At 34.8% G+C, this 26,526-nt stretch overlaps 1 protein-coding gene across 1 annotated transcript in view; it reads right to left on the bottom strand.

Annotated features, from left to right (window-relative positions):
- Positions 1–977: 977 nt before the first annotated feature.
- LOC129225785 (DNA polymerase beta-like) overlaps positions 978–26,526 on the bottom strand; it is a 41,060-nt gene continuing 15,511 nt past the window's right edge. The window contains exons 7-13 of the mRNA XM_054860293.1: positions 13,161–13,215; positions 13,009–13,081; positions 8,870–8,940; positions 5,996–6,082; positions 5,811–5,860; positions 4,242–4,381; positions 978–1,176 (exon numbers count right to left, since the gene is read on the bottom strand). Of these exons, the coding sequence (XP_054716268.1) occupies positions 1,082–1,176; positions 4,242–4,381; positions 5,811–5,860; positions 5,996–6,082; positions 8,870–8,940; positions 13,009–13,081; positions 13,161–13,215 (571 nt within the window). The 3' untranslated portion in view covers positions 978–1,081. The remainder of the gene's footprint in view (positions 1,177–4,241; positions 4,382–5,810; positions 5,861–5,995; positions 6,083–8,869; positions 8,941–13,008; positions 13,082–13,160; positions 13,216–26,526) is intronic.

The following is a 26,526-nucleotide window of genomic DNA, read 5'->3' as shown; positions in this document are numbered from 1 at the left end:
GTCCAGGGGGTCCGGACCCCTCCCATAGCTCTTGCATTTTTCTTATTTCAACTGATTATGATTCTATATACTTTATACACAAAATATTTCCAAACAAAGAAAACAAGAATTTCAGTTCTAATAATAGGGAAAAAAATCCTCTTGTTAAAAGATTGTTTAGAAAATGTGTACATTTCTTGTAAAGAATTGCACAAGCGAGAGATCTTTCTCGACTTTGAGAAGGCTAAAAACATACTTAAATAGTACTATGTATAATGAACGTTTAATGTGTTTTTGTTACTGCTGAATTCAAGCAATGTCACCATCACACACTGAGGAAGTTATAAATAAAATCGAAAAATGAACTAGAAAACTAAGTTTTATTCTACGATGTTTTGTAAACCTATAGAGGCAGACTGTGGGTGACTGTAAATGAAAACAGAGTAATAATAATGTTTTTAGTTCTGTAATTACAGGTTAAAATGAGATTTTTCTTGTTCTTCAAACTTGGTGCTTCTTATACTTGAATTTGGGCATCTGTTTTCATTTATGAACAATGATAAAAGTAAATACATTGCATAAATTCGTTTGCTTTCTAGTAATTTAAGTATCCGTTATTAATATTTTTTATTAATTAGTGTTAATTATTTGTTCAATAATTTATTTTTTACTGTTTTTGTTCTCAAGAATCAATAAAATCAAGTCAATATGTTTGACGGCATATTGGGGTATGATATGAAAATGGGACTTTTAACTATGGACCCTCCCCTTGCAAAATTTCTGTGTGCACCACTGGGCTGCACCAATCTATCTTCACCTCCAGAAATTAGGCAGCAAACTAAGACGGAGGGAAACTCTCCAGTACCCTGCACCCGCCGTAACTGCTAGTGACTGGCCACAAGCCAATTACACACAGGAAATTTATAATCATTTTTATAACAATTTATTTATAAAACTTTTATAAAATAAACAAAAGAAAAACTATGTACAAGAAAATGCTTGGTAGAAATGCAAAAAATGATGTGGTTGCAAAATGAAAAAAAAAAAAAAGGTTCCTTTTGAAAACTCTAGCAAAATGCAAACAAAAGCAACACATAGCCAATTAAATATTTCTTTCTGTAGGCTCCTTGTATGGGTAATTAATGTATTCAAAGATGTCTTTTTCAGACGTTACAGGTAATGGTTCTCCAGGAGTACCTGAAAAAACAATAATTATAAATACTATAAACTTTTTCCTAAAGTACTACTCATGTTTTAAAAAATCGGGTTTTTGCACAAGAGTAAAAATACAAAATACAAAATATACAAAACACAAAAGTGACGACCAGCAACAGGCTCTGGGCTCAGCTAGGCTGGTCCTAGTCAATTTACAATCCCCAGTGAAGATCAATGGCCCTCTTAAAACTCTCCTACTCCCTTGCTCATTATCACCTCTTCTGGTAAGCTGTTCCAAGGTTCCACTACCCTGCTATAACAATAATTTTTCCTAATATCCATGTTAGCCTGAGATTTAAAGAGCTTAAAACAAAATGACCCCTTGTCCTGTTTTCAGTGCTAAACTTCATCCCCGTAACATCTTTCATTTTAATAAATTTAAACAACTGAATCATGTCCCCTCGGTCTCTTCTTTGCTCAAGACAAAAAATTACAAATAGTTTGACTTTCCTCTGCGTTTTACAGTATCATTAGTTATTCCAATCAATTTCGAATGCAGTGCGGGGGAAAAAAGTTCTTCACTAAATTTACGTTTATGGTTCTATTTGAAACAACTCAATGAAACCTTTATCAAAGCCAGTGGTTGGAAAAACTACATTTTTTTTAATTCTTCTATTTCTTTCTTGTTTTTTTTTTTTTTTTTTTTTGTAGGTAACTTCAAGTACAACTACTCTCATTATCCACATGTAGTTAACAACAGCGACAACTTTTCTTAAAATGTGGCGACTACGAACTACTTTTGAAATGCAGTTGCTTTGGAAAAAATTTAGGTTGAAGGTTAAAAGAAAAATTTGAAAAAAAAAAAGGTTAACAAACATTATTCAAACATGAGAAATTATTAAGAATTTTAGAAACTTTTTTTTTTTGAGCCAATTTGTCATAGTTTAGTGTTTGATGTTTATCAACTATTTATGATTTTGGTAAACATTCAAATTCCTTTAAGAAGTAGTATACTACATTGAGAGTTAGAGAGCAAAATGTGTCCCCCTTCATTGAAATGACAAGCATATTTTATTGATTTAGAATTTTAAATCATCGTGAGCTTCCATTTGCATTCGAGTATGTGATCAAAAAAAAGGCCAGTTATTCATAAGTAAAAGCAATTTAAAATAGAATCATAATAGAAACTTTTTGGGTAAAATTATTTTTATCCCCTTGTATATTATAGCTTTAACGAAAATTGAAAATATTAATAGAATTAAAAAAAAAGACAATAATAATTTGTTGGACATTTGTAATTAAATACATTAATACAGAATACAACCGGCAGGAATAGTTTGAGATAAAACTTAAGCAACTCGAACAATCTAATATCGAGTTTAATAATTTTTCGGTGATTTTTTTAAAAATAACAATCACTGAAATGCGTAATCAAAAAACAAAAGCATCTTTCATTCGCGCAATTCAAAATGTTCTTTCGCATTTGGAAAAAAAAATAAATAAATAATGGGGGAAACTAGTTCATCTGTAGCCATAAATGCAGCATATTGTTACGAGTTCAGGTCAACTTCAGGAAATCTTGAAAAATAATGACTTTTTTTTAAAAAGAAGCACTACATTTATTTACAACTAGTGATACCCGCACGGCTTCGCCCGCAATAGAAAAATCAAAAGGTCTTTTGGTTCGCCTGTATATTTACAAATGATGTATGGTGAATTTTCTCGCCAATTGGCTTGTACCGACGTTACAGTTCCCCGTTATGATCATTTCGTATCTCGCCAATTGGCTTGTGCCCATGTTACGATTCCACGTTACGATAATTTCGTAATTTATGATACTTTTTTTTCTTAAAATTGGAATAGAAAAAGAACCACATCGAATTTTCGAAAAATCGCTTCTAGGTGCACACCCCCATGCTACATACTAACTTTGTGCCAAATTTCATGAAAATCGGCCCAACGGTCTAGGCGCTATGCGCGTCACAGACATCCTACGGACATCCAGACATCCTCCGGACAGAGAGACTTTCTGCTTTATTATTAGTAAAGAATATTTACAGCTTCTAAAAACATCTTCCAAAAGTCATTTAACAGCATAAACACAATGCTAATCACATATTTACATCAAAATACACAACAAGAATTGCAGCACTAATAGCTTTTCAACAGAGTTCACTTGTTAACCGTCAACTCGCAACTAACTACTTTTATACTATTACTATTATACTAACTACTTTTATACTTTTATACTAACTATTTATAATCTTGCATTGGAAGTTTCTAGAGGAATCCACGATGATCTACAAGGTTTGAAAAGTCACCATGTTTGGCAACATTCGTAAGACCTCATTTGGAGTATGCTGTTCAGTTTCGGTCTCCGTATCTTAAGAAAGATATTAATGTATTGGAAAGGGTTCAGAGGCGGGCTACAAAGCTAATAAATGGACTTTCTCATTTAGACTACGTATCCACAGGCTTAGAATGCTTAAAATGTACAGTCTTGAGCAAAGAAGGGACCGAGGGGACATGATTCAGCTGTTTAAATTTATTAAAACGAAAGATGTTACGGGGCTGAAGTTTAGCACTGAAAACAGGACAAGGGGTCATTGTTTTAAGCTATTTAAATCTCAGGCTAACATGGATATTAGGAAAAATTATTATTTTAGCAGGGTAGTGGAACCTTGGAACAGTTTACCGGAAGAGGTGGTAATGAGCAAGGGAGTAGACAGTTTTAAGAGGGCCATTGATCTTCACTGGGGATTGTAAACTGACTAGGACCAGTCTAGCTGGGCCCAGAGCCTGTTGCTGGTCGTCACTTTTGTATCGGTATTTGTATTTGACGATTTCTCGCCAAATTTATGCCGAAAATAAGTTACCAAAATATGATGCCAATTTGGCGATATCTTGTTTAAATCTCGCCAAGCCAAGACTTTGATTCAAAATGCACGGAAAGCTAACACACAAGCTGCACACATAGCTAACAGGTAAGGCATAACCGAATAAACGTGAAATCAAGCAAGATTACAAACAAATTAATCATGCAAAACATAGAAATGATAACTATTTACAAAATTTGTAACAATATGATTATAACAAGTTCTACTTACCTCTCGATCCTATTGGCCGTATGCAAAACTCGTTGATGGTGAAGCCTTGTTCCACCGCATGAGCTCGCATCTGCTGGTTGAAGAGATTGCTTCCGGTAAAGTAAAGAATGGCACAGAAATACTGATCTTCTGGAAACATCCTGAAAGCCAAAAATTGATTTCAATTTCCCATCAAAAATCATCACAGTCAGCCCGAAAATCTGAGTGCTTAATTTGATAGAATTGAATTTCTTTCTAATAATATACTTAGCACAGTTAAACGTTGGCATATAGTTTTAAAAAGAAATGAGAAATAATTGCTTTAGAAATTATTGAATCTGTGTCTGAAAAATTTACCCTAAGCCATCACTTGTTGTTGTTTCAAAATTTTATACGGTGAAAAGTTTTGTGAGAATAATACGCAGAACATTTACACTACAAAACTGCAATAAATTTCATATTACACTCGCAACTGGTTTTTTCCCTTAATCTTTCTATTGCTTAATGTTAAAAATTTACGAATTATTGTTATCTCGAATGTTCTACTATAATATGTTGAAAATAAAGCTGGGAACAAATAACTGAAAATGTATGATTAAAAAACATGATATTATCATTATTTTTTTAAATACCCGACATGCCAAAAAATTGACATAAAACCTTCATTTTTCAAGACAGACAGTACCCCCGTTAATCTTGCACCCTATTAAACCAGACTTTGCTTAATCTGTTTTGATGTACATAATGTATAATTAAAAGCCGAGTCAATAATGTAATTTTCCATATTTTGTGTTTTTGTAATTCTCTCTTATACAATTTTATATTTCATTCTCTTGAATTCAAACAGGGCTGGGTTTGGAAGTGTGGAGGCCCCAGGGCAACGAAGGGGTGGAGGCCCCTAATCAGGGTTTGAAAAGATCATCATATTTTTGAAAATATCCGATATTTTGATATATATCTGAAGATTTTGATATGTATGTATATATATCTGATATTTTCAACTTAAAAAATTTCCATTCAAGTCATTTTGTCAAATAATTTTTGAATTTTTGAACTCAAGAAGCGAGAAGTTGTAAGGATAACCTGCAAAGTTAATAATTTTTCGGTTTTTTTTAACTTACTTTATTTCTCTTTAAGTCATAGGTACAAATTACTAATTAAATGAATAAAAAAATATAATGCTGATCAAATAAAAAATTGATAGTAAATGGATACTTGCAATCAGGGCTGTCTGGTATATTGATAATAATATTATTTTTGCGCAAGCATTCTTTGTAGAAATTTAAAAAAAAAAAAGTCTGGGAGAAAAAACGTAAAATTTGCTGACCCGTGAAAGTTAGGATATTTTGTAAAAATTCTATTGTGGGGGCCCCTTTGTTGAGGAGGCCCCAGGGCAGTAGCCCCACCTGCCCTCCCCTAAATCCGGCCCTGAATTCAAAATACAATTTTTCACTGCACACAATAGGTACCTTGACTCAATTTTTAGGGTCTTTTGTTTAATCCTTATATTCATTAATTCAGACTCGGATTCCCTATTAGTCCAGATTAACGAAGTTCTACTGCATATAAATAGCAAAATAGTTTCCATACATGATATCAATCCTTCGATATGGACATCCTTCTTTCAGCCGACACACACCCTGAAATTGAAAAAAAAAAAAAATCAGATTTTAAGGTTTTTGATTATTTATTTGTGATTTTATATTTTGCATTTTCAGACCTTAAAATTTATGTTCAAAAATAGTTGCAATAAATTTTAAAAAATCTGCAATTACCATAAATTTTGTTTCACTCAGAGTAATCTGTTCAACAATCAGTTGCTCCTTTTCCAATTGCTTCACAACATCTTTCAGTAGATGCGGCTGTTGGGATATTGCAGCATGTATTTATCAAGTAAGGCAAAACAATATCAACATGAATTTGTTTAAAAAAACTGCCCAGAACAAATTTTCAAAAAAATCTTCATGCAGCCTTCAGAATCTCATATTTTATTATTCATTTACTAGTTGCCTGCCCGGCGTTGCACGGGCTACTTAAAAAATGAAAGAGATGTCCAATTGATGTTTTTGTATTACTCTGACATCAGTTTCTAAAGCGCTAAGGAGTAAATAATTACGCGTAATGCAAGGTTTGCAAAACACCAGTAGAGCATATTTTTGGCAGAAATCTCTTTAAAGTTAGTCATAGTTATCAATGATACAAGTTATGAGTATTTTCAATAAGCACAAAAGATGAAAATATATGCATTATCAACTATAATCTCTGGTCACTTTAAACTGAATTAAATCTGATAGACTATATCTGAAACATTTATGTACAACTATGATCAGCTTTTTACATAAAATGACACATACTTTTTGGTTGCTTACGTAAAACTAAAGTACCAAGACTTAATAAATACCAATAAGCATTAATTTAATACCAAGTCATCAGATTCGAATTAAGCTTTAGTTAAAATCCTTAAAAACAATCTTTTTTGTTCAACTCTGTTTCATTTAAAGAAATCCAAACAATCTTAATTTAACGTGTTCTTTTAACCATACAAACTGCATTTCAAATAGAAACAGGAAGGAAAAAGAGATTTATTACAATTCGAAAACTCACCCATGTGACGGAAAAAAGTCCAACAAAATAAACATAATTAGTCGCACATCCTAAATGTACCAAAATATGAGGCCGGTGAATGATAAACTTACACTACAATCAATAAACATGTCTAAAGAAACAACTTTCATATGCTGAAAAGAGTTAAGAACGTTGAGTGTAAAAAATTAAAAAAAGGACAGACGATAAAATAAAGACTATGTCCGAATAGAGTAACCAATTTTAAACTAATTTAAAATGAAATTCTAGATGGAAACATTGTTTTAAGATTTGGACAGCAGCCAAAAAAATCTCTTTTAAAACAATTATTAGAATTTTATTTGCTTACCCATACGCAAAATGGCAACAGGAAAGAAACAAAAATTCCAGAATAACGTTATGTTAATTAACATTTTAATTAATATCTCCGCTAATTAAAGTCGTACAGTTACGACATTGGTTATATTCTTTTCTCAGGAAAATTTCAAATTGATCAGTATCTCGTTCGACTCTCGATTCGCAGCGGTTCTCGAGAAGATCGATCTTCAGACAGACAGACAGACGCGAAGAGATTTTAATATTATAGTAGATTATTATTATTTTAATTTTATTTATTTATTTATTTACTTTTTTTTTTTTTTGTTACATTTTTTAGAAAGACAACAAACTCTCAGTCATACATTTCTTGAGCTCTTAGATTCGTAATAATTGATTTTTGAATAGTTAAAATCTGCATATATTTGGTACAACAGCCAATGGGAGCCAAAGCCTACTTTGCTCATCTCAGTTTCTGTCAACCAACCACAGTGTTTAGTTCCCCAGTATGTTTAGTCAGGGTTTGTACTCAATTTCAGAAATAAAATGAAGGAGTTTTGGAGGAGTTTTGAAGGAGTAAAATGCAATTTCGAAGGAGTACTAATGGGCTGTCATTAAATGATGTCGCACTTCTTCTCAACATATTTCACTCCCCTTGCTTTGTCACAAAGTCACATTTGTCATATTTTTATGAACATATTGTTTCATCAACTGTCTGATGTCACTTTTTGTCTCACACTCTCTCTTCCCCTTCACTGTCAAAACTATGGGTGTCTTTGGAAAGCTATTTGGCTCCCTGGGGTGAAAACACGGTGCTTCAGGTTGCAATGGAGGCTAAGAAACGTGATCAAGGTGAATAACGCTAATAAATGAGCAGACAGAAGTCCTAAAAACAAGGATGAAATGTTGGCGCATGCGCTCTCTGACATTGTTCAACCACAATCAATGGCGGACGAAGGAAGTAACGACGCAGATGCACTTTCCCATTGAATAAAGTACGAGAAATTGGATTAACGCATAAAAGTTTCTGCAACTTATTCTTCAAAATTTCGCGTAAGTACAGGTTTTTGATCATAGTGTAGCTTTTAAGGCTTTCGAACATATTTAAAAATGTTTCAAAAGTACGTTAATTATTCAGTTTGCAGTTATGTACGTTTGCTATTTCTATCATACTTAAATTTACCTTAAAATTGCTATCTGCACTGGATAAGTAACATTTAATAATCAAAACGCTTAAATTAGATGATATTTAAAAAGTTAATTCAACCATTAATTTTGAAAATGTGGTTTTATTCGCTTGTGGATTTTTAACTAGGAGATTTATTGTTAACAATGTGATGCAATCAGCAAGTGAACTGAAATTCTAATGGTGCTACGTCATAGGGGAAGATTTATGGAAAAATGGGGGTCTGGCAACATAATTGACAGGAAACCTATCTTGGATCTTAGTGCCGCGATTAGTTTTTTTTTCTTTTTTTTTAAATATCAATATTATTTTTGTCTTACTTATCAACTAATTCAAGTTATGCTCAGTTTGTGCTTCTTTAGTTTGCCAACTATTTTCCATCTTGCAATCTCCCAGATTTACTCTGCAAGAACTTTTGTGCAACAGTAAAATTAATGAAAATGATTCCTTTCATGCGTATATTTGATAACATGTTCATACCCATTAATGATTCCTAACATATCCCACTTAATTGGATAACAGAAAGCAATAAACAAACTACATTATTTAGCACTCAAACATGTACCTGCTTTCCACCAGTTGAAGTGTAATGGGGGTGTGTCAAAAGGATGTCTATATCACCACTCTCAGAAGCCCCTAAAAGAAACGCATGGAAAAAGTCTTAGGCAACAAAAAAGTTACAAATGTTCTGTAAACTTTTCTTATGAAATTCTTTTTCTTTTAAAATGGTTTTATGATTTACATAGTACATATATTGAAAAAAATAATAATAATTATAATTAGAATTTACAATAATTTTATTTTTAGAAAGATAACATAAATTAGCTCAATAACATACATATGATGGTACTAAAGGCTTAACATTGAAAAAAATAATATGTAACTACAGCCTTTACACACATCTAATTCATCAAGAAGATGGAATTTAAAAAAAAAATCTTGCATTATGCTTACAATTTGTATTTCTTAATTTTTGGAAACATATAATTCTTTGGTTATGTAATTATCATTTAACACTAATAATATATAAATACAACGAAACCCCGATTTTACGTTTCTCAAGGGATTGGGTTAAAAAAAATGCAAAATACGGGAAAATGTAAAAATGCGGGAAATACATAGAAAGCAAAAACCAAGTACAAAAGAAACTAAAGGTAGTGAAGATGACTCTTTCAAAACATATAACATTATAACATTTATATTTTATGAAAACAACAATATAGCTACCATTTTAGATCATTTTAACACATTTAGCTGTGAATCTAGACGTTTAAGCTGGAAACAGTCTGTAATAGTGAACTGCTTCGTAGTCATTGAGTCCCAAGTAAATGCAGCATCTTTCAGGTTTGAAATACTTTTTTTCCCCCTGGTCTTTATGAAAAAGAAAATAGTTTTTCACTATTTGTAAGCTCTTCAATACAACATTAAAAGAAGCGACAGACTGTGCTTCTGGTTCTTCTAGTTCATCTTCATTGGTGGACAAAAAGTCCACATAAAGTCCAATAGCATTTCTGTTTTCATAAATTAACTTTCAACAACGTGGGTTACAGTCGAGTCCCGACTTATGCGAGGGATGTGTTCCAAGACCCCTCTCGTAAGTCGAAATTTCACGTTCTGGAAAAGGGTATGTGTAAAAACTTTAATAAACATACCCAAATTATTTAACACACTTGTAAACACCACCTCAAACTGTTTTAAACCTTCCTTAACTATACATTACCATTTCTTACATCAAGAACGAATTTTTTTTTAAAGCTGTTTTATTCGACATAAAATACTGTTACAATGTGATCAATGGGACAGAGGGACATAAAATAAATTAGTACAACACATACAGTATACTAATTAAAAAAATGCACTATTTTGTAATGTACAGTAGATCCAGTAATGATATTTGTAACTTAAAAAAATGAAGATGATGATGATTTATGCTGCGTTATCAAATCGTTATTCTAATATATTTTTAAACACAATCGCATCGCTAATTTTTTCATAATGGTTTCATCTATGGCAACACCCTTCATCCAAGTTTTTTTAATTTACAAAACAAGAGCAGCTTCCATAGACTAATAATAAGAGTAGACCGAGCTTTCCCAGACTTGCTGATGAAAAAATTGGTTCATGGATACATCATGTGACTGGTGGAAGGCTTGGCGAAAACTTTGGCAGCATGGTTGCTAGATGGCAACATTATCTATAGTTTGGCACTCGACATGTATTTTAAGACGTAATGTGTTTTCATTATAATTTTTTTTTTCCAGGTGCAGAGATTGAACTGTTTTTCTTTTAGTTATGCATTATATTGGCATTAGTTTTTGATCACAGTTTTCAGTAACTTTTATTTCATTTGGAACTGCTACGTCAGCGTTGGCGTGAACGTAATGGCGTAAACGTTTTGCGTTAACGCAAAAATGTACTAATCGGTATCTTAAATTGAAATTTTAGGTAAAAATCTTACCGTTTGCTGATTCTTTTTGGGTGCTTGCATCTTTAATTGCTAATAGAGTTATTGAAATTGTCTAAAGAAAATGCACAATACTATCTAAACGAAAAACTCACTATATTAACTAAATATTTACAACTTAGAATAACACATTTACAAATCGCACTCCATAAAAGATCATTCTTACCTGTTCCATCAATTCTATTTATTTTATTTCTCGCGATCGTTGATCGTCTGCTACGATCAACGACTGCTGTTGCTAGGATATCCACCAGTCCCATGGTTTGGTTTATGAGCAGCAAAAGTGTTGCCATAGCTCGGTCTACTCTTATTATTAGTCTATGGCAGCTTCCATTTTCTTCATTTTTGCGTTTTCTCAGTGAACTTTTACAGGTTTCCTTTTCTTGACTTCTAATTGTGCGTATGGAAGAGTCACTCATAACCAATTGCCGTGTTACCTTACTTTAGATAAAACAGCGGTCTTAGGTGTCATTACATTTCATCAGCTTTTGCATTTAGAATGAAAAAAATAAATGGAAAATGAGTAGTTATTTGTATGCACTAAGAAAGCGATGTTCAAACTAGCAAGCTGTGGGAGCTTCAGCTGTCGGTGATGCTGAAAGAATGAAGGTTCATTTGCGGAAAAAGTATTTTTAGTAGCCAATAGCCAAGACGATACTTACCCAACACGATTCCCTTCCGAAAATGTTCGTGTTGCTGGCGATTAATTTGCATTATGTCAAAAATTATTTACAAGTAAAAGAAATCGCGTTATAGCCACTTCGCGTAAGTCGAATCGTGTTGGGCTAAATGCCTTTATTTTTGGTTCTTGAAGGATTTCACCAATATTGTTTAAAAGAAAAATCATTTTGTGACTTACCTTTTGCCATTCCGAGAGAAAACCTTGCGCGGGGAATCCCATCCACCTGCCACCGACACTCAAATGTCCGAGTTTGAATCGGAAGTGTTCGGAAAAACATGTGGCACGCTATGATTGGTTGCCGTCATTCGGCAGACGTCGGTAAACTTCCGAAAGAGCACGTGTCGATGACATGATGAAGCCATGTTGAGGTGTTAAGTGCTGAATGCCAAATTAAATAAGAATTGTGCAACCTGCAAGCTGTGTGATTACCGAGTTGTGTTGTTCTGGCAATATGCAAATCATGTAACGTCACATTGTTTCGGGAAAGGCCGAATCTGGCTATAAATACGCAGACCGGCCGTAGCTCGATCGCTACTTTTCTTCTACTCGTCTCCTCGTCTTGTGTTGTCTGTGTCTTGTGAACGTGTTCGTCAAATGTCATCATAAATTCTCGCTACTGGCCTCTCGGGTGAGGTCTGGTCTTTCTTGAAAAAGCACTGCTGATGTCTTAAGTTTGGAAAGCGCGCGTTGTGATGACGTCTACCAAAGTGAAAAGTTATAGTTTTCCCTGATGGGGGTTAATTGTTCTCCGATGAAAGAAGATCGTGTCCATCCTTGGTATGCCTTTTCCTTGATGTGGTGAACTGTTGCTCACGCAGTACGAACTGACCTGCCTGCAATCCGTGGAAATTGCCATGCCGTCCAACGACCGGTGAGGCGTCACCATGGAACATCAATAGGACTTTCGATCCATGCATGGACTTATTGTAAGATCTCTTTTTTTAATTTTTCTTCGGGGATCAAATCATTGTGTTGTAATCAATTTTTCAATATGTGTCAAATAAATGTTTTTCAGTGTAAAGAATGATTCATGTTTTATTTTCTTCGGGCAGACCACTACCTCAAAATTTTAGTTGGAAATGAGTTGCCTAATTTTCAGCTTAGCTGTAGGCCATTAATCTCAAATTATATCCAACAGCCTTGTAGCGGGAGTCGACTGTATCTTTGAAAAGCACAAATGAAGCATGTTGCATATTTCAGAACATTTCTTTTTTTTTTTTTTTTTTACTTCCCAGGGAAAATGTAAAATGTGGGAAATTCATTAATAACAAACTTTAATCCGGTTTAAATAAATATTATTAGTATACAGAAAAACTAGGACCTGATGAAAAAAAACATTAAATGTGGAGAAAAGAGGGAACATAAAATTGGGGTTTCACTGTATATTTTCTTGGTTGAAATTCAAATAAAAAGGTTATTAAAATTGAACTGAATTTAAATCCTAGAGACTTCATGAAAAACTTAGTAAGATATTTCAATGGTAACACATCTAGATATTTATATCTATTCATACAATGAAGTACAAAGAGTTAAGTTTTAGTTTTTTTTCCGCACATACCTCTTCTATAACTGCCGCAAACTGCAGCCACATATCTTTTATCTAATTTATGACAGGTTTTCAATATTTTTTCCTGAAAAGAGTTTCAGCTTTAGCATTTTTGACTCAAAACAGGGCATTCCGAAAATTTTCAAGAAAAAGGAAAAGTCAACCTCTAAACTTTTCATTTCTTCCCGTGGAATTTTCTTCTCAAAATCCTCAAAATACCTAGAATAAAATCATAAATTTGGAATATTACCTCATATGGACAATTAAAAACTCAAAATCCTCAAGTTAGTGATATCATGTAAGTATACATTAAATGTTCTCAAATATATGGATACAAAAACCAATTGAAAAGCATAGAAAATTATTCTACCCATAACACAATAGAATGCGTTTGTAATGCGAACCTACAAAACTTAACTCTCTATAAACCGCACAACTTTTCAGAAGTTGTGCAATAAATTTTGCAGTTTAACCAAGTCCTGAATTCTGCTTTTCAAAGATTACAATTTTGTTGAAGATAGAATTTTGAAACAGCTCCTAAGCTCTCTATCTTGTTTCAAAACTTTTGAAGGAAAATTTTAGGATTCACAGTAAAAAAAGTACCAGATTGTGCCTGAATATGCAGCTGTTATGCGAAGCAAGAAGCCAGTGAATGCACAGGATGCTGCACTCTCTTTCTTTAAACATGAAACTTATTTATTAGTGAATCTATCTTAAACTGCTTAATTTGAGTTCTAATACCCTTAAACCTTACAACTTTAGACCATTAAAGGAATCTGGTAGTATGTGGTATACATGCAGTGGTTGTTGGAGCAAAGATAAAGTCTTTAAAAAAAATTCAGTAGGTTTGCAAGTGCTGTCCAGAGAATTTCATGTTGTTTACCCCCAAGCACCAGTGTTATTATTCTAGTATCAACATTCGTGTTGGGAAGTTTCTTGAAATTTTTCCTTCAGCTCTCAAAGTCTTCTTCGAAACCTATATTTGCCGATTGAATTCTTTGAAGAGAGAGAGAGAGGTAAGTTTGTTACTTTATTACTTAGGTATCTAAGATGATTTAGCCTTATCGGCGAATCCTGATATTGCTTTGTTTACTTGTCGTTTCGAAGCAAACAAAATAAGGGAATTCGAGTTGCAACTTTATGCCACCCATTTTTACTATCACTTGTCAATGTTTTGTGAACAATTTTGTATTGTCTTGAGCAGTTTTTTAGTTTTCGGGTTTTCTTTGGTTTTAGACATGAATCCAGGGGAAAGAAAGAACATAGATGGCCGTTCTTACCTCAACTATTCCGTCCTTACCTCAAGAAATCAGGAGCAACCAAATTTCATCAAGGAAGGCAAAAAGGGGTAAATTTTGGTGTTGGCCTTATTCCCCCAGTATCATTTGGTACAAAAAAAAAAAAATATTGCGACAACGAACAAACCAACCCGATTGGGACAAAATTTGTATCAAGCACCTGTAAAAAAATGATAAACAAAAAATGCCCTTGTAAAAAAAATAAAATCCAGGAGTAGGTACCAACTAATTGCTTTTCATACTATCTATATGATACCACCTGTTAACTGTAATACTTCGTGCAGAGTTAGTGAAAGAACTAACATTTCATCTACTTTCTGTGAATAACTGATGAAGAGACTTCTTTAAAATTAACTAAAATTTATTAACACGTGAAAAAGGTAAATATAATTGTATAAACATAACTGAAGCCAAAGGTAAAAAAAGATTAATTAAATATGACTAGCAAGTTAGTTAAGCTCATCCTAATACGGCTCGCTAATCTATTACTACGATCAGCCAAGCACAGTCGGCAATCCGCCGAACAATACGAGCTCTACCCTAGCTACCTTTTACAAGACAGACATCACCGAACGAGTCTTAAAAAAAGAGAGCGAATATCAGCTCCGATCGCTATTAAATAGTCTGTCCTCATCATTATTCACATCGATGCCCTCACATCCACGCAACCAATGAGGATGCACCAAGTGGCAGAGACGCCTCCCTGCTAAGCCAATGGCGGGAGTCTGTTACGTCACCCTTCCGATCCGATCACTCACTTCCGATTCACTCGGATCGTTGATCCGAACAGGCGTCGGTTGATTATCGTGAAGTTCAGTTACCTGGGCAAAAGTAAGTGTAGAGATATTTGTAGAAATTCTATTTCTAACAATGCCCCTCCTCTCTACATCTTACAAGAAACAGCTAATAAAAAATTTTTTTCAAAAAAAAACATCTTTGGCTTCTAGTTTCACAAATCCATTCTATAACTTTATAAAAAAGTAAAAATATAACAATAATTAAGCATAATACAAAACATCGTTCGGCGATATAACACATTCCATCAGGACGAAAATACATGCATCCAATCGCAAATTACAATCCAGACTTTAATCTAAAACTCGAGAAGAAAAAAAAACATTTGCAAAGACACAAGTATAAACACATTCGTAATAAAGTATGCAAAAAAAATGTACATATTAAATTTTTAGCTAATTACTACAGTGTATATTAGAGCTGTAATTTGCAAAAAAAAATTCTAACATGAAAATTCAACATCCTAAAATTTCTCATTTAAATTCGATTGTATAATAAAATTTCGCGAATATTTCATTTTTGAGAAAATTACACAATACAGAAAAGTATTTCCAAATACATTAAACAATTTCCTGATACAATGTCGAAATTACATCTTTAAAATTGAATTTTCATCGTTAGCAAAAGTGATTAATGAAAAACTGTTTCACAAAATTTTACAAGTTCAGTTCCAGAAAGTGGTTTTGTAAATACGTCAGCTTGGTTTTCTTTACTTCTTACAAAATTAATGCAGAAAATTTCTTGATAAATTAAGTCCCTCACAAAAAATAATTTAACATCGATGTGCTTCGTTCTATAATTTTCAATTGGGGATTTACAGAAATCTATCGTGGCCTGATTATCCGCATACAATATTGATTTTACTTTCTGGCTATTGGTAATTCCAAAGTTAATGCACTCATCTAAAATTCTGTCAAACCATAGCAATTCTTTTGCTGCTTCCGTAAGTGCAACGAATTCTGATTCCATGGTTGACAAGCATATGCTTTTTTCTTTGAACGTACGCCAAGAAATCGGAGCATTATCTAGTGAAATTATTTGTCCCCCTAAGGAAGTTCTATCATCTTTGTTACTGGCGAAATCAGCATCGCTAAATCCCACGATTTGTAATTTGTTACATTTTAAACTGAGTTTGAAATCTTTAGTGTGAGACACGTAACCTAATAATTTAAGTAATCCTCCCCAATGAAACATTCCAGGATTTGACTGAAATTAGCTGAATATGTTTACGGCGTAGCAAATATCCGGTCTGGTCCGGTTTGCAATAAATGCGAGACAACCTAACAAATTTCTATAAGGAATTTTAGACATTTCAAGTTTTTCACTTTCTGATTGAGGACAATTTGAATTGGAATAAACTATACCTTTACTTATAGGTAATGAAGAAATTGGAAAGTCAAAATGCCTAAAACGGTCACAAATTTCTGTAATATAATTTGTTTGATGCATTTTAATTTCATTTTCATATTCTTCAAAATTTACACCAAGTAGTGTCTTGGTTTTTCCCAAAATTTTAAGGTCAAAATGTTTATTCAACAAGTTTAAAACAAATTCAATATTTTTACTATTTTTCCCGAATAACACAATGTCATCAACATATAATAAAAGTATTACTTTGGATTGAAAAATATAAACACAATTACACCTTTGAAATTTGTTAAAACCTATATTTGCTAAAACGCTGTCGATTTCATAATACCAACTTCGACCACTTTGATGAAGTCCGTAAATTGCCTTTTGAAGTTTACACACATAGTTTTCCTTCCCTTTTTCAACAAAACCGGGAGGTTGTTGCATAAACACATCTTCTTTTAAGGGAGCATAAAGGTATGCACATTTTACATCACACTGGATATTTTCCCACTTTTGAAAAATTACAAGAAATGCGAAAAAGAAACGGATTACACTAAATGATACAACTGGGCTGAATGTTAAATCGTACGAATCAAATTGAACTTGTTTGTGACCTTGTGCACACAATCTTGATTTCCACCTTACGATTTGGCCCTGTTCGTTTCGTTTAACAGTATATACCCATCTACATCCTATTACATTCGCGTTTTCTGGAAGTGGTGTCAAAGTCCATACCTTTCTTTCCCGAAAAACTTTCATTTCTTCCTTCATGGAATTTTCCCAGTTTTCCCTCTGTTTTGACTTTAAAAATTGTTTGTAAGTATTTGGAATAATTATCTCTTCTTCATCTAGTCATAATTGAGAAAAATTCGCGCTCGTGGATTGACCATTAACTTCCCCTTCATACGTATTTTTACCTTGGAAATTAAAAATATGCGGTTCAAAAACGATAGCATTTCTGTTGCAATACTTTCTGATATCATGAATGGATCTTAACCGTTTCGAACTATTTTTTTCGTAATAATACACATCCGTTCGCGATCCATCTTTCCGCGGTACTATTTTTCTAAACCAAGTTGTTTCTTTTAGGGGTCTAACTTCTTCATCAATGGAACTTTCATCTTCCGACGTAGTGTCGATTTCGCGATCTGAACCCGTAGAATTTTCTACGTTCTGGGATTGGCTCGCATCTTCGTACACGGAACTTTCATCGTCTGAAGAAAAATTAGATTTATCGTCAAAATGACAATGGCCCATCACCGCTCCACTGCGATTACTTTTAAATTCATTTTTATAGAATAAATTCTCATTAAAGGAAATATTAATGCTTTCTACAACCTTATCAGTTTCTGGGAAATAAACACGATAACCCTTCGTCTTAAAGGCATATCCGATGAGAACACCTTTTCTAGCTTTTAAGTCTAGTTTATTACGTTTCTGCTTCGGAACTCCGACGTAAGACACGATTCCGAATGGTTTAAGGTGTTTTACTGAAGGAATATTTCCCCCATAAAGCTCAAATGGGGTTTTTCTTTGACCCGAATGGCAAACTCTGTTCCAGGTGTAAACGAAGTGCAACATTGCATCTGGCCAAAACTTTTTATCTAGACCGCTTTCTTCAAGCAATACAGTGGCCCCATTAGCAACTACCCTGTTAAATACTTCACTGACACCGTTCTGTTCTGGACAAAAAGAGTTTGTTAATTCGTGAGAAATACCAGAATTCTTACAAAACTGTTGAAATTCGCTATTGACATATTCCCCTCCGTTATCAGTTCTTATAGCTTTCACTTTACTTCCTAAAAATCTTTCAGCCCTCCTGATATGCTGAATAAGGATACCAGTTACTTGCCTCTTTTCTCTGATCGGATACAGCGAAACTCGTTTGGAATAGTCATCAATGACTGACACGAAGTATCTCTCCCCATTTCTTCCTTTTACGGGATATGGTCCCCAAACATCAGAATAAATTAAATCAAGAGGTTTTTCAGATTTAACTTTATTAATGGGTTTGAAGGATACCCTCTTAAATTTTCCAAATTTACAATCTTCACAATTAAATTTCCCCCCTTTGAATTTCGGCAAACCCCGTACACTTTCTAAGTTGCTGGTTTTCTTTATACAATCAGCATTTACGTGGGCTAATCTTTTATGCAAAATTTCTAAGGATTCAACATTTGAAGATTCAACATTAACGATATTACGAGAAAAATGACTAGAGTTTTGTTTATCCTTCAAATTTACGTTATCGTGACTAGACTTTTGAAAACATTTATCAACATTTTGGGGTTTTACATAATATATACCATTATTTAAAAATGCTTTAAAAATAACACCTTTCTGGTCTGATACCGTCAAAATACCATTTTTAGCTTCAAATTTTGCCCCACCTTTATCAAATTTAGATCCCGAAATTAAATTTCGTCTCAATTTGGAGGAGTAAAGTACATCTTTTAAAACAATTTTTCTTTTACCAAATCTTAAATAAATATCCCCCTTTCCCTCAATCGGGAATGTTTTACCTTCAATGGCTACAGCCATTTCTTTGTTACTTAATTCTACAAAGTTCTGAAAAATGTCTCTGTCCTTTGAGAAGTGGTGGGTGGCGGCACAATCAAAGATATATGAACTGGATCTATCCATTAGACAGTTTGCCTCACTTAAAAAGAAATCTTCATACTCACAAAAATCAGCCGATGGAGAACGGTGGTGGTCATCACTTCGCCGTTGAGAACCGCGCCTTTTCCATCTCGAACGACCTCTCCTTGGACTTAAGGGACGACTCTTTGCTTCAGGACAATACCTCTTGATATGACCAGTCTTTCGACAACGGAAACACGTTACGCTTTTGTTGTAGTCCTTGTTTACTGCGAAAGTTGTCTTGGCTTGAATGTCAAAATCATCATTTCTCAAAGATAGACGATTTTCCTCAGCTACCAGGTCGGACACAATCTTTGAAAAAATGAAATCTTCATCACTTCTCCGCAGTATACTCTGGACAATTCCGTCGAAACAGGATGGGAGGTACCGGAGCAGTTGGAATGACAAAAATTCTTCCGAAAATGGGGTCTTGAACTCCTTCATACGATCGTAAATTCTCCTCAATCTGGCTGCGAATACGTTGATTTTCTCGTTTTCTTCCATTCTAGATGAGGTTAACTCCGAAAAGAGCTTCATCTTGATACTTCTGTTGTCTGGAAAGTAGTTTTCCCTCAATTGGTTCCACGCTTCGTGGGGATCTTCGGTATTCTCAATAATTTTCCTGAATTCATCTCCGACGTGTAGATATATCACGGCAACAGCAGATTGTCTCCTAGCTTCGAAATTTGCGACGTCTTTCGCGGTAACCCCTCTATCCGTGCTAATTTCGGGCTTGGTCTCTTTTCCAGTGACGATATTCCATAGATTCCGGTCGATGAGAACAAACTTCATATCACTGCACCAAGAAGAGTAGTTGTCGTCTTTCAATTTCTCTATCATTATGCTAGAGCACGCCATTCTCTAAAAATATAATTCCAAAAATCTTCGGCCCCTCCTTCACCAACAGTCTCTCAATTTCTCACAGAAAGCAAGGTTTTGAAAAAAAAATTTGCGCGTGAAATGTCAGTTATGGCAGGAATAGCCCATAACCATCTTGATACCATTGATGAATGATACCACCTGTTAACTGTAATACTTCGTGCAGAGTTAGTGAAAGAACTAACATTTCATCTACTTTCTGTGAATAACTGATGAAGAGACTTCTTTAAAATTAACTAAAATTTATTAACACGTGAAAAAGGTAAATATAATTGTATAAACATAACTGAAGCCAAAGGTAAAAAAAGATTAATTAAATATGACTAGCAAGTTAGTTAAGCTCATCCTAATACGGCTCGCTAATCTATTACTACGATCAGCCAAGCACAGTCGGCAATCCGCCGAACAATACGAGCTCTACCCTAGCTACCTTTTACAAGACAGACATCACCGAACGAGTCTTAAAAAAAGAGAGCGAATATCAGCTCCGATCGCTATTAAATAGTCTGTCCTCATCATTATTCACATCGATGCCCTCACATCCACGCAACCAATGAGGATGCACCAAGTGGCAGAGACGCCTCCCTGCTAAGCCAATGGCGGGAGTCTGTTACGTCACCCTTCCGATCCGATCACTCACTTCCGATTCACTCGGATCGTTGATCCGAACAGGCGTCGGTTGATTATCGTGAAGTTCAGTTACCTGGGCAAAAGTAAGTGTAGAGATATTTGTAGAAATTCTATTTCTAACACTATATCCCGTTCGCACCCAGCGTCACGCGGAAGCTACGCAACGATTCCTCTCCTATCTGTTGGCCTAGCGCCCCTTCTTTACTAATAATAAAGCAGAAAGTCTCTCTGTCCGGAGGATGTCTGTAGGATATCTGTAGGATGTCTGTGACGCGCAAAGCGCCTAAACCGTTCGGCCGATTTTAATGAAATTTGGCACAAAGTTAGTATGTAGCATGGGGGTATGCACCTCGAAGCGATTTTTCGAAAATTCGATGTGGTTCTTTTTTTATTCCAATTTTAAGAAAAAAAGTATCATAAATTACGAAATTATCGTAACGTGGAACCGTAACATGGGCACAAGCCAATTGGCGAGATATGAAATTATCATAACGTGGAACCTTAACGTGGGCACAAGCCAATTGACGAGAAAATTCACTACACATCATTTGTAAATATACAGGCGAACCAAAAGACCTTTTAATTTGCTATTACGGGCGAAGCCGTGCGGGTACCACTAGTTACTAATAATAAAGCTGAAAGTCTCTCTGTCCGGAGGATGTCTGGATATCTGGATGTCTGTAGGATGTCTGTAGGATGTCTGTGACGCGCATAGCGCCTAGACCGTTCGGCCGATTTTCATGAAATTTGGCACAAAGTTAGTTTATAGCATGGGGGTGTGCACCTCGAAGCGATTTTTCGAAAATTTGATGTGGTTCTTTTTCTATTCCAATTTTAAAAAAAAATATCATAAGATTGACGAGTAAATTACGAAATTATCATAACGTGGAACCGCAACATGGGCAGAAGCCAATTGGCGAGATACAAAATTATCATAACGTGGAACCGTAAGATGGGTACAAGCCAATTGGCGAGAAAATTCACCATGCATTATTTGTAAATATACAGGCGAACCAAAAGACCTTTTGATTTTTCTATTACGGGCAAAGCCGTGCGGGTATCACTAGTTACTAATAATAAAGCAGTAAGTCTCTCTGTCCGGAGGATGTCTGTAGGATATCTGTAGGATGTCTGTGACGCGCATAGCGCCTAGACCGTTCGGCCGATTTTCATGAAATTTGGCACAAAGTTAGTATGTAGCATGGGGGTGTGCACCTCGAAGCGATTTTTCGAAAATTCGATGTGGTTCTTTTTTTATTCCAATTTTAAGAAAAAAAGTATCATAAATTACGAAATTATCATAGCGTGGAACCGTAACATGGGCACAAGCCAATTGGCGAGATACGAAATGATCATAACGTGGAACCGTAATGTCGGTACAAGCCAACTGGCGAGAAAATTCACTATACATTATTTGTAAATATACAGGCGAACCAAAAGACCTTTTGATTTTTCTATTGCGGGCGAAGCCGTGCGGGTGCTACTAGTATATAATAATTAACGAATTCATCTCACCACTTATCCCACCATAATATCAGTCACTTGCCTAATCATTGAGAAATTTTCAACGATGTTTTTCTTTCTTCTAATGCGGACGCCTGATGACGTATCTCGCACGTGCAGTCGCCGATCTATGACATCACGACCTTCACGTAATCGGTGATGCATCGTAACAGATCGGCACGTGCCTGATGCTCATTGGCCAGGTGCTATGCTGGCGTGTATCAGGTGATTTGGCGTCCGCATGCAAATGAGTTCACTTACGATAAAAGGAAATGTTTCGAGTAGAAAGGAGACCTTCTTCGGTGTTTTCTCTCTGGCAGGTTGACTTGAGCGTTCGTTTGCTTTTATGCAACGATGCGGGTTCTTTTTGATAGATATATAATAGATTGATATAGCTCAGCTCTAGTTCGCGTTGTTTCAAATGTTTTTAATTTTTAACTAACTTTACTAAATGACCAAATAAATTTGGTTTTTATTTTTAAGTTGTCTTCAACTGTTTTTAATCATGCATTTCTAGTCATACAGTTAATTGGGTTATTGCATTTAGAAGTTATTAGTCTTGAGCATTCTCTTGCTCATTACTATCAGCCCAGCGTCACTTCTCCGCTATGCGCTCTGATCGACGCTGACGTCCCAGCGTCACGCTTTCTCGAAATGGAACGATTGAATTGAACGTTTAAACGATCATAAATGGCGCTAAATGGCTATAACATTGATCATATTCGAGTCACATGGTATTTGACCTTCATGTACACGCTTTAGAGTTTCTTATTTGGGCCTCTCAATGGGATAGATTTTTTTTTTATATGAAAATAACTAGTGGTACCCGCACGGCTTTGCCCGTAACAGAAAAATCAAAAGGTCTTTTTGGTTCGCCTGTATTTACAAATAATGTATTGTGAATTTTCTCGTCAATTGGCTTGTACTCATGTTACGGTTCCACGTTATGATAATTTCGTAATTTATTCTTCCATCTTATGATATTTTTTTCTTAAAATTGGAATAAAAAAAGAACAAAATCGAATTTTCGAAAAATTGCTTCGAGGTGCACACCCCCATGCTACATACTAACTTTGTGCCGAATTTCATGAAAATCGGCCGAACGGTCTAGGCGCTATGCGCGTCACAGACATCCTACAGACATTCTACAGATATCCTACAGACATCCTCCGGACAGAGAGACTTTCAGCTTTATTATTAGTAACTAGTGATACCCGCACGGCTTTGCCCGCAATAGAAAAATCAAAAGGTCTTTTGGTTCGCCTGTATATTTACAAATAATGTATTGTGAATTTTCTCGCCAGTTGGCTTGTACCCATGTTACGGTTCCACGTTATGATAATTTCGTCATTTATGATAGTTTTTTTTCTTAAAATTGGAATAAAAAAAGAACCACATCGAATTTTCGAAAAATCGCTTCGAGGTGCACACCCCCATGCTACATACTAACTTTGTGCCAAATTTTATGAAAATCGGCCCAACGGTCTAGGCGCTATGCGCGTCACAGACATCCTACAGATATCCTACAGACATCCAGACATCCTCCGGACAGAGAGACATTCAGCTTTATTATTAGTAAAGACAGTGAATCACTGCTTTGCGCATATGATTTATGAGGTCTCAATTGCTCTTGTTTATATCTTTGCTTCTCTTTTTTGTTACAAGTAATTGAAAGAGATATTGATAGCCAAAAATGTCTATTTGAGAAATATTCTCAACAATTCATTTTGAAAGCTAAGTGAAAACTAAGTGTAAATGTTTTTACTCACTTGTATTTCTTTAATAATGAAAAGGCAGTTAATCTTGTCCCTTAAAGGACGCTTGTTTCAATTCGCGTACGGGAGAATCAACCTGTAAACATCAGAACGACGTGTTTCGTCAGGAAGAAGGATGTGACGTCAGAGCACGAGCGGAGATGATGTAATCTCCCGATAGCTCCGCGGCAAATCGAATGTTCTGGAAGCATCCAGACTGAGCTCTTACGTAGGCATATCCGGCGTGACGTGCATAGAGTGCGCTGTATTATATAAGCAGGGGGAAATGAGAAGGAGATCACTTCTTCTGCTCGCGTTTCTCATTTTCGACTGACGATAGTCGTATTTTTTGAGAGGATCGTTCGCTGTTGTGGCGACGTCCTGCACTTAGGGGATGGCTTTTAGAGTTTCACCATGAGAGTTAGGGACTTAAAATTTTTGAAACATTTTTAGGATAAGTCAAGTTAGGGTGTCAAATGTGTTTTTTTGGAGGATGTTCCTTTGGAACATGAAGGATGTTTTTGAGAGTTGAAATTCCTCATATTTGTTTATACATTTTACTCATGTTATAGTTTGTTTTACAGTTGTTAATTATAGGATAATCTTTACTAATAATAAAGCAGAAAGTCTCTCTGTCCGGAGGATGTCTGGATATCTGTAGGATGTCTGTAGGATGTCTGTGACGCGCATAGCGCCCAAACCGTTCGACCGATTTTCATGAAATTTGGCACAAAGTTAGTATGTAGCACAGGGGTGTGCACCTTGAAGCGATTTTCTGAAAATTCGATGTGGTTCTTTTTCTATTCCAATTTTAAGAAAAAAAATATAGGATGGAAAATTGCGAAATTATCATAACGTGGAACCGTAACATGGGCACAAGCCAATTGGCGAGATACGAAATTATCATAACGTGGAACCGCAACATGGGTACAAGCCAATTGGCGAGAACATTCTCCATACATTATTTGTAAATATACAGGCGAACCAAAAGACCTTTTATTTTTTCTATTACGGGCAAAGCCGTGCGGGTGCCACTAGTTATAAATAAAATGATTTAGCCATACAACTTGAATTCTGACATTTCATTCACTTGATAGCTACAGTAATGTGAAACAGAAGGCATCTGCTAAACTTAGTGTTTACCTTCCTTGCGGGAGTTAGACAAAATTTGTTAGGTCAACAGATATACATCTAGCTGAATAAATTATGGGGGAGGGAAGGAAGGTTAAAATATTTTTGCGTATGTGTTCCAGACTTTAGTACAGGAAGGATTTCAAGAGGCCTGAAGTTTATGATTATTTTTGAATCCTTTCTGATATTGTTCTTCTGTATTTATTCTTTTTCATTTGGAGAATGGAAAACTGCAATAAAAATGGTTAGCGAAGTGAGTGAAAGGGAATGTTTTCGAGAGAATTATGAAGCAATTTCGAGACTTGTCGCGTGGGAAATATAACTAGTTTAAATTCGTTGACCTAAGTTGTTTTAATCAAAATTACATAAGGAACATATTTTTTTTGCTACATTTCTTTTTCTTTGATTCCACACTCACGATGTCAAACTCTAACTTTGTTTTTGTGCACATATCATTTAATTTTGTGCACATGGTTAAAGTTTTAGTATTCTACTTATTTCACTTCCTTCTAATAATGTAATAGTCTTTATATTAATAATTAGTAATCAGTAGTACATTGTTGCAGCAAAATTAAAATTTCAAGCCATTATTTTGAGATGCTGATTTTATATGAATATTTTTGTTCAGTTAGGCTTAACTGCTATAAATGCTCGGGCCGATGGCGGCGTTCCATTTCGGAACATTCAGTCCCGTAGCTGAGCTTCGTTTTCCGAGCGCTGGTCCTCAAGGGGATATATCTGCACATTTGATTTTATTTAAGAGAAACTGAAATTGACTCAAAAAGTATTTTTAAAAAATTATGAATCAGAAAAAGTAAGTACAAAAAAAAAAAAAAAAAAATTTTTTCTTTTTTTGAATTTTTAATTTTTGCAGTGTACGTTATTGGAACAGAACCATCTATGCATTGTAACTTCAGACCAGAGTGGCTTAGCAATGCATATCAAGGAAAATATGAGGCGGTCTAAAGTTGTCACCACCATGTGCAAACTTTATACCGCCATACAAAAAATTCCCCCTCCCTTTGTGTGTAACTTAGAATTTTTTACGAAGCATCACTCTACAGCTGAGATGTATGGTAGTGTATGGTTAAATTCTCAACCTTTTTTGGAAAAAAAATAAAGAAAAAATGAAGAAAATTACACATTAAAGTGGTCTAAAGTTGTACGGTTTTACGGTACTCATCACAGTTAAAACTTTTCTGATGTGCAAATAGTATTGATATATTCTGAATATTGTTTTCTAAATTTCAGACTTTGTAATGGATTTGAAAAATAAAAAAAAAAATCCAGACACAATATTCGAAAAATATCAGGGCAAATGTCAGGAACCTTTTATTATTTTTCATTGTCTATAGTGTACATAAATATCAATACAAATGTGTAATATTGAGCTCACAAAGGGATATAAGTGGCAAAATTCAAAATTTGGAGATAACCAGTACAAATGGTAGATGAACCTCTCCTCTGTCTTGGGGCAAGAGATAGTACTAGTAGTCCTGGTAGGTGCTGCTGTATAGCATGATTTAGAAAAAAAATTCAATGAAAGC

The sequence above is a fragment of the Uloborus diversus genome, chromosome 7, assembly GCF_026930045.1.
Source record: "Uloborus diversus isolate 005 chromosome 7, Udiv.v.3.1, whole genome shotgun sequence".
Taxonomy (NCBI): Eukaryota; Metazoa; Arthropoda; class Arachnida; order Araneae; family Uloboridae; genus Uloborus; species Uloborus diversus.
Note: the sequence above shows the minus strand (reverse complement) of the source record. Positions and strands in the feature narration are given on the sequence as shown.